We start from the raw sequence: 9,105 nt of genomic DNA on the forward strand, positions 1-9,105 counted from the left end.
CCCCAGGGAGCTGCCACAACTCAGGGTCGGGCTGAGCTGACCCCGACCCCAGCACCCGGGATGGGGCGGGCAGCGCGTTCCTCGCACGCAGCGGTGCCCACCCAGAGCTGCCGCGGCTCCAAACCAGCACGCGGGGACGTTTTCCAGCAAATCCCGAAAGAAACGGGGCTGCGGCATCCCGGGATGCTCCAACACCGAACCCGAAAAGGAGCCTCTGCTCCAGGCGCGGCTCATCCCATCCCATCCCATCCCATCCCATCCCATCCCATCCCACCCTGGCAGCTCCCGGGGCACCGGGACTTTGCCCAGGCTCAGCTGGCCGCCCTCGGAGCGGCTTTGAGCGCTCCCGAGTTTCTCAGAGGCTCGGGAAGCACGCGGGGAATGCGCGGCGCGGGGCCGAGCGCGGTGACCCCCCCCGGCCGCAGCCTGGTGGGACAAGGGGTGGCATTCCGGGCATAGCCCTGCTGCGCCCTGGGAGGGAGAAGGCGCGGAAGGGCTCCGATTAACCCGACTGGAAACGGGAAATGGTTGCGGAGCAGTGAAATGGGTTTCCATGGCGCAGCGGGGGAAGGGGGTGAAGGGAAAGGGTGGAGAGGCAGCCAAAACCCGGAGATATTCCCCATATCTAAACCCACCCCGGTCCAGGAATGTGCGGGCGGCGCTGGGACAGGGGGCTGCCCACAGTGGGGAGGGGAGAAGGGGTTCGTGATCCCCCACTGCCCCACTTCCATCACAGCTTTCCCTGAATTTTGGGCTCTGCTGGTCCAGCAGCTGCTCAGCCTCAAAATCCAGCTGGTCCCACTCCCGGGGGTGCTGAGCCCCCACATCAGGGATGCGCCCAGTCCCAGTTCAGTACCACAGAGCGCTGGGGAAGCACCAGTTAAACCCAGTTTGAGGAGGGGCTGAGCGCACAGAGTTGTTCCACCCTGCAGGACGTGTCTGAGCTCACCCACCCTCACCTGGGCCGGAGCACGGCCCCATCCCAACGGGAAAGGAACAGGGACAGGGGCAGGAGCCTGGCCCGGGCAGCCCCTCCCTCACCCCCAGCAATCAAGGTGACAACTCAGCTTTACCATTTGCTTTTAATTTAAAGTTTTGCTCCAGCCCGTGCTGTAGGAGGGAGGGAAAACGCCCGCACGCCCCTAGAGAGGGGAAAGGGCCAGCGAGCACACGCGGCAATAGTGCAAGGGAGCCGTGGGACACCGGGGCACAGCCACCTCCCCAGAAACACCCCTGGGAGGCCGCTGTGCAGCCGGACACCTCCCGTGCTGCTGCCCTCCACAGCAGCTTGGACAGAGGCAATAAATCAATAAATAAAGACCCGGTGCCTCTCCAAAGGCACCTTTTTTTTCTTCTTTTTCTCTTTTTTTTTTTTTTTTTTTTTTCCACATGCCAGTGAGTTGTCGGCGTCACAGCCTTCCTCAGCCCGGGCTTTCGGCCACATCCAGTTCGGGTTTCTCAGCACTCAGGAGAGGGCAGAGCCGTGGCCTGGGCGCTTTGGCCACCAGCACCTCCCAAAGCCCAGCCCACGGGCAGCACCTTTGAGCCCTCCCAGCACCCTGCTACATCTCCAGCTTGTTTGAGGTATATCACCCGCCCCCTCCATTACCTTGTGCAGCCAAAAAACAGTGCAAAGAAAACAAAAATGGCCCCCCTCAACCCCTTGCTTTCATCCCCGCCATGAGATGAGCCTGTTTGAGAGGGGAGGACGGTGGCGAGGCACCTCCGGGACCCCCCAGCCCCTCCTCGGGGGTCACTCTGGGCTCTTTGGTCCATTAAATGTCCTGGCCCTGGGGCACCCCCCACCACCACCGAGGCTGCCAAATAAATCCGTGGGACGTGGATCAGCAGCACCAGCAGCCCCGGGGAAGGCAGGGAGGGCTCAGCCCCCTCCCCAAAATGCACCACCCCGGGCGAGCCCTGCGGGGAGGGAGGTGGCCTCAGCTCAGCTTCACCCCGACGGCCACAGCGCGCCGGTAGAGCTCGGTGACATTGTCACAGCCCGCCAGGGACGCTCTGCTCTCCGCCAAGGGGCTGCGGCAGTGGGTGACAGTCCAGCGGCGCAGCCGCCGCCCTTCCTCCCGCTCCTCCTCCTCCTCCAGCCGCAGGAGGCTGTCGGCGGACACGCAGCCCCGCATGGCCCCGGCGCCGGGGGGGCCGCGGGCGGGCAGGTCCAGCTGGTCGAAGGACTCGGTGGACAGGATGCTGTCCTCGCTGACGGCGCTGGCCGGCCGGGCGCGGGGGCCCTGCGGCAGCGGCACCTCGCTGAAGCCCCCGAAGCCCCTCCCGGGGGGGGTCCCCGGCTCGGCGCTGCCCGAGGAGAATTTCCCGTTGTGCTTGAGGATTCCTTTCCTGCGGGCTGGGAGCCCCTGCGGGCCCCGCGCCGGGGAGGGCGGCTCGGCAAACACGCTCTCGTCCAGGTCCAAGCTGCCCGCGTCCAGCACATCCCCGGACTCGCAGCACTCCAGGGACGAGTAATACCCCGACTCCCTGGCCGAGGGCTTCTTCAGGATTCCCTTCTTGGGCATGGCCGCGGGCGCCGCTCCCGTGCCGGTGCCGCGGGGCACCATTCCAGAGGACAGGACCCGGGAGAGCCCCGCGGGGACCCCCTCCCCATCCTCCGCTGGCGGGGGGCCGGGGCCGGGCACCTTCTGCTCATAGGAGTTCCTCTTCTTCAGGATGCCCTTGGGCCGCTTGAGGATGGACTTGGAGGGGTTCTCGGGGCCCGCGGGCGGCTCCTGCAGCGCGTGGGAGACGTCGTTCTCCTTCTTGGACTTCTTGAGGGAGCGCTGCCGCTCCAGGGCCACGCCGGGGATGTGCTGCTTCAGGAAGCAGCGCACCTTGGAGCCGTTCTCCAGCAGCGGCCGGGACGAGCGGCGCAGCCACTCGGCCACCGTGGCCAGCGGGGATTCGCTCTCCCGCAGCAGCTCCTGCTCGCCCAGAGGCATCTTGTAGCCCCAGTTGACCCACCAGTGCGTGGCGATGTCCTCGATGGTGGCCCGGCGCTCCGGGTTCACCATCAGCATCCACCGGATCAGCCCGCAGGCATCTGGGGAAGGGACAGATCAGGCACGGGAGGGGACACGGGGATGGGGGACACACAGGGGGATGGGGGCGGCCCTACCTGAGAGCTTCGTGGGCTCCCGGTAGTCCCCGCTCGTGATCTGCTTGACCAGAGTCTTGTAGTCGTGGCCATCGAAGGGCATCGTGCCGTGGACCAGGATGTAGAGGAGGACACCCAGGGACCAGCTGTCCACCTGGGAAAGGGACAGAGGAGCCTGGAGGGGACAGCAGGACTGGGCTGTCCTGGTCCCCATCCTGCCACAGTCTCATCAGGGCTCCCAGGATGGCAGCAGCCACAGGAGGGGACAGGGCATGGGGCAGGAGCTCAGCACATGCACCCACCCCGCAGTGCCCGGGCTCAGGGGTCCCGTTATCCCAAAAACCCCCGGAGCAATTCCCACACCTGGCAGGGAGGCACAACCAACCTCGGGGCCCTTGTAGGGCCGGCCGTTGATGATCTCGGGGGACGCGTACAGGGGGCTGCCGCAGTAGGTCTGCAGGAGTTTGTCCTGCTGGAAAACGTTGGACAGCCCGAAATCTGCAATCTGGGGGGACAAACACGGCTGTCATCCAGCGGCAAAGTTCCCTTTCCCAAAGTTCCCTTTCCCAAAGTTCCCAAGGCTGAAAGTTTCCCTGGACCTCTCCAGCGATGAGCCTGCCCCAAACCAGGGCTGCCTTTGGTTCTGAACCCCCTCTGGGGGCACCTCCAGCCTGGTTTTCCACCCCAAGGTTGCTCCTGTTGCTCTCTGCCTCCCAAAAGCCTCATCCCAGCCACGGCAGCGGCTGCCCTGCGGCCCTGGCAGTGGGAGCAGAGTGGGAAGGTGAGGTTGGAAGGGCTTCTAGGCTCTCCTCCAGCTCATTCCCAGGCACCCCAGGATAATGAGTACCTTGCACAGGTACTCATTATCCTCATTACGGCTGTCACCTCACACCAAGCAGGAGCTTCTGTGGCTGCCCGCGAGCTCCATTGCAAAATCATCCCTGCTGGAGATAAATCCCGCAGCCCGTTATCAGTGACCGCAGGGATCTCCAGCCGAGGCCGCCCCGTGCCCTTCCTCCCTGGCAGAAAGCATCACTCGGGGCCCCTGGAGCTGGGATTTCCTGGCTGGCACGCACAGAAACCAGGAAAAGAGCTCTTCTCATCCACCCAGCATTGATCTGGGTGCGCAGACTTTGCCCCCTTATCAGCAGGCAGATATCACTTATGGCTTTGCCAGATCTGCCAGGCTCTGTTTTTCCCAGGCAAACCGCATTCCCAGGCAGTGCCAGAGCTCCGGGAAGCCCTGAGGGGACTGAGGTGCTGTGGTCACCCCTTGTCCCTCCACGCTGGGCAGCTCCCCTCGGGTGACCCCCGAGCGCGGCCAGGCCGTGCCAGCCCCTCACCTTGATGTTCCCGTTGGCATCCAGCAGGATGTTCTCCAGCTTCAGGTCCCGGTGGACGATCCCGTTCTGTGGGAAGGGCGGGAGAGCCGGGGTTAATTCGCGGAGGGTTTGAGGGAGGGGAAGTCCGGCACACCGGGAGGGAGGTCACTGCCGGTCAGGGCACGGCGAGCAGGGCAGAGGAGCCGCGCACAGCGCTGGGTGTGGCCCGGGTGCCACCAGGTCTGGCTCTGCTCGGCAGCAGGAGCAGGGAGGTGCCTGCACCAGGTGCCACCCTGGGCTCCTCCATTGTCCCCAGCACCTGGTGCCAGCCCCACCAGGGCACAGCTCCTGCTTGGCCAGGGCCTGCTGCGCCCAGCTGAGCGAGACCCCGATGTGCCTTGGGGTCAGGAGCTGCCCTGCCACCCCCTGCTCCCACCGAGGACTGAGGCACAGCCTTGGAGCATCCTCCTGGGAGACCCTGGTCCCGCCAGGGCATCATCCCACAGCCCCGGGGAGGGTCCTGCAGCTTCACGTTCCCGTCAGGAGCAGGACAGGTGACCCAGGGCTTGGCTTCCAGCCCCGCGGGCAGCCCTGGGCGTCTCCGTCTGGTTGGGTGGCAGGGGAGGTGACACCTCCCAGGGTTAGTCACCCCCACACCGCAGCAGCCGAGGCCAGGACCTCCCAAAAGCTGCCGGGGCACTGCCACACCCTTCAGACAAAGGCAGCATTAACCCTTCTCCTGGGAAAGGCGCAGAGCCACGAGCTCCTCTCACCGTCCGCGGGGCTGCATCCCTCCCCAGCCCTCTGCTGCAGGGCGGAGCTCTCAGGAGCCCATCCAGCCGCTCTCCCGCCGGGAAAGCACCGGGAAAGCATCGGGAAGCGCGGTGCCAGCCCACCTTGTGGCAGTAGTAGACGGCGGACACGACCTGGCGGAAGAAGTGCCGCGCCTCCTGCTCCGAGAGCCGCTGCCGCTCGCTGATGTAGTCGTACAGGTCCCCTTTGCTGGCGTATTCCATCACGATGACGATCTTGCTGCTGTTCTCAAACACTGCGGGACGTGGGGAAGGGTTAGGAGGGATCCTCGGGACTGTGGGAATGCTCATTAGGACATCGCTGTTAACGAGCAGCTGAAGCCCTGATTGACCCTAACGCTGCCCACCCCAATCGCTGCCCTCAGCCTTGGCCTAAACAGGGACCTGCAGGTCAGGGGAGACACCAGAGCTGTCACCCACATCCCCCAGTGCCACCGGGGCTGCTGGCCCAGCAGCTGTGCCACCACCGAGGCTCTGCCACCACCGGGGCGACTCAGGCGTGCGGCTCTTTGCTGGAATCCCCCTCCAGGGGGGAAGGCGACAGCACTGGCACCGCCAGTGACCTTCCTGCCTGTTCCCACTGCTCCCAAAAAAGGCTCTGGCTGGAGCCAGGAGCCGGAGCGTTTTCTTCCTGTTTGCAGAAAGCCACCTCGGTGTTTTTGAATTCCAGCCGCCGGTGTGACTCAGCCCTCGCAAACACGGCGGAGGAGCTGCCAGCCCGCTCGCTTTTGTTTGGAGGACAAAAGGGCTCTGGAGCCCTCCCAAGCGCCGGGAGCAGGGGCAGAGCAGGTTCCAGCCCAAGGACTCGGTGTCTGCAAAGCCTGACCCACCTGCGGATTTGGGCTGAGCCCGGTTCTGGTTGGACCTGGAGGAATCTCCCTTGGGTTATCCCAACCCCCGCCGGTAGCAAAGCCCGGCCCTGGCCATAAAGCCAAGCCCGGCAGCACCAGGAACTCTCCCAGCACTCTGTGGTTTGGTTTTCCAGTGCCCCGGGGGAGGGAATGAGGAGGACTCCAGGACTGAGATTAAATCCTGCCTCGGGCTCAGAGTGGATCCACGGAGATCCCAAATTCTCCGGGATGAGCGTCCGCCACAGCCACACACAGCCCCTGCTCCGCAGCACAGCTCAGCCTCCCTCCACAGCCCCACCGAGGCTTCCAGCTCCCAAAATCCACATGTGGAGCTGGATTCCCTGTCTGGGAGGGAGGGACGGCACAGGAAGGGCTATTTCTGGAGCAGGTATTTCCCCTCGGCGGGGAAAGCACAGCCCGGGAGCATCTGCTTTCCCTGCTGAGTCACCGGGAACGGGAGCCAGGTCCTGGAAGGGAGGAGAGGGCCGGGCTGAACCCACACAGCCGGGCCAAACCCACTCCAAGGGCCCCCCCCGTTCAGGAGGCTCCGATCATGGATGCAGCTGGAAAAGGGAGGGGAGCAGAGGCCTCACCTTCGTGCACAGCGATGATGTGGGGGTGGTTGAGGGAGGACATGATCTCAATCTCCCTCCGGATGTGGACAAGGTCCTGCTCATCCTTGATTTTGTCTTTCCGGATGGATTTGATGGCCACCTGCAGATGAGCACAGAGGGGACTGTGAATTCCCAAAGCAAGAAATTCCCCGCTCCCTATTTCAGGAAGGGGCTCACAACCAAGATCCCAACCACCCAGCTTCCCCACGTGCCGTATCCAAGAGCTGAGCAGCGCAGCTCCATGGAAACAGCTCTGGGAAAAGAGAATTTGATCGATTTGGGATTTATCCTTCCCAGTTCCTGCTGCTGCACGCACGGGAGAAGCTCCCCCCGAGGAACACCCGTGCCAGCTCCTCGTTTTGGGGGGCTCCCCGAGCCTCCTCCCGCAGGTAGCGCAGCTCTGCTCCTCATTTTTGGGCTTTGCATGGATTTTATGCCGCCGCTGGAGCACGGCCAGGCGCAGGAATGCGCCCTGCACACATGACTCGGGAGATAACCACAACAACAACAGCCCGTGCCTGGGCTCAGGAAAGGGGGAAGAAAACCCCACACCTCGCGTTTTGTTTGCCCCTAAGCCACTTTATTTCTAGGAGTAAGAGAAAGTTGGGATTCAAAAGTAGATCCCCGCTCGGAACGGGGTGGGAGACCCGGCTTTTTCCAGCCTTTCCTTTGGGTTTTCAAGCTCTCCTCCACAAGGAGGTTGAGAAAGGGGAGGAGAACGAGGAGTAGGTGCCGGAGAATAGACGCCTTCTAATCCCCTTTCAAAGGAGCTGTGGGCACACAATGCGTTCCCAGGGCTGAATTTACAACTGAATCCAGCAGAACCTTTCATTTTTTTTTTTTCCCCTCTTTTCCCCTCCCAGACAAGAATGCGGAACAGCTTTAATCCCGCCAAGGGACCCCCCCGCCGGTCTCCCAGCAACGGCGAGAGGGGCCACAGACCCCTGCCGGCCCCAGCTGCCCACACGGGGACCTTCCTGCTGCTCCGAGGGATGCTCAGCCTCGTGTCCCTGCGATTTAGGGGCGCTGGAAGCCTCGCTCCTCAAAACCCAGCCTTGCTAAGCCAGGCCTGTGGCAGCAGGCATGGAACCAGCGAGATCTCGGCAGGGAGAAGCCCCTGAAAGGGGGGCTCGGGTGGGCACTGAAGTCCCATTTTGGCCCCAAATCCCATTTTTATGGCACTGAACCACCTCAGGCAGCACCAGCCAGAGCAGGAATTGCTCCTGGAGGATCTGGGCAGGGCGGACTCTGGCCAGGGGAGGTTCAATAACCGCGGCCCAAGTTTCTGCAGAAAGCAATACTGAAAGTGTTCAACGCTTCTGGGAAGCCCAGCCAGGTTTTCGTTCCCCTGACCTTTGTTTAACAGGTTAAATTTTAACAATTTTTTTCGCTGCTCCCCCAGTTACCTGACCCCTGCAGAGCCTCCCTGCAGCCAGCCAGCCTCCCAGACTCCTGCTGGCTCACTCCTTCCATCCCCCTGCTAGCGCCTGGCACCCAGCCCAGCACCCTCAGGAGTTTGGGGGGCTCACAGAGCATTTCCTTTGTTCCCCCCACACCCCCAAAATTCTGAGCCAGGGCTCAGGGCAAGAGCCACAGTCCACGGAAAGATGGAGCAGCTCCAAGAGATGCCTCCGGCTGGATTGAGCAGTGCTGGATCCTCACCATGATCCCAAAATCAGTGACCTCCAGGCAGATGCAGCCATCCCATCCTCCCCCAGTGGGGCCAGGCAGCAGCTTCGTTCCCAAACTTTCCCTGCCCAAGAGGGCTGGGAGCAGAGGATGTCCCCTGGAGACGGGACAGCAGCCTCGGGGACAGGCGGTGCCACAGCCCCACCGGGAGAGTCCCCTGCAGGGGAACAGCCGCAAGGAATCCCACTGGAGCCTTCCTTGGGAGCCCAGGGAGCTCGGGAGCGCTTTCCAAGGCAAAAAAAAGCTTTTAATTAAAAGTTTTTTGGGGGCAGAACAGGTATTTTCAGCAGCTGCTGAAAAATGCATTAAGCTACAACCCCAGGCAGCGCTTCAGAAGTTGTTCCAGACTGCGAGGGCAGCGTTTCGTGCTCCATGAAATATGGATTAAAATCCACCCTGGAACAGCCCAGGCTTCGCCCCTTCCTGGAGATCAAAAGAAGCTCTGGAATATTCCAGGTGCTGCCTTCTCCTGTCACCAGCACGGGCCCCTAAATTACATTTGTGACACCGAGGAGAGTCCCACGGGAGGTCCCCCGGTTGTGTTTGGCTTGGCTGTGGGCCAGGGATCGGGAGCCAGGCTGGGAAAAACTCCAGGCTGGGAGGGAAAGAAAGAGCGTGGAGGCTGCCCCGCAAACAGGTGCGGTTTGCAGCACCACGGTGCTGGATATTCAACCCTGAGCACAGAGGGGGAAAAGGGGGAAGGAGAAAAAAAAA

The 9,105-nt window shown here is 62.8% G+C and overlaps 1 protein-coding gene across 1 annotated transcript in view; it reads right to left on the reverse strand.

Annotated features, from left to right (window-relative positions):
* Nucleotides 1–1,063: 1,063 nt before the first annotated feature.
* The window catches only part of NUAK2 (NUAK family kinase 2), a 15,307-nt gene continuing 7,265 nt past the window's right edge, over nt 1,064–9,105 (reverse strand). Inside the window, exons 2-7 of the mRNA XM_042013582.1 lie at nt 6,682–6,802; nt 5,322–5,473; nt 4,447–4,512; nt 3,489–3,608; nt 3,125–3,257; nt 1,064–3,049 (exon numbers count right to left, since the gene is read on the reverse strand). Of these exons, the coding sequence (XP_041869516.1) occupies nt 1,941–3,049; nt 3,125–3,257; nt 3,489–3,608; nt 4,447–4,512; nt 5,322–5,473; nt 6,682–6,802 (1,701 nt within the window). The 3' untranslated portion in view covers nt 1,064–1,940. The remainder of the gene's footprint in view (nt 3,050–3,124; nt 3,258–3,488; nt 3,609–4,446; nt 4,513–5,321; nt 5,474–6,681; nt 6,803–9,105) is intronic.

Source organism: Corvus kubaryi, unplaced genomic scaffold (assembly GCF_017639235.1).
Source record: "Corvus kubaryi isolate FWS band 111438036 unplaced genomic scaffold, C.kubaryi_AGA036_p1.0 split1-37355, whole genome shotgun sequence".
Taxonomy (NCBI): Eukaryota; Metazoa; Chordata; class Aves; order Passeriformes; family Corvidae; genus Corvus; species Corvus kubaryi.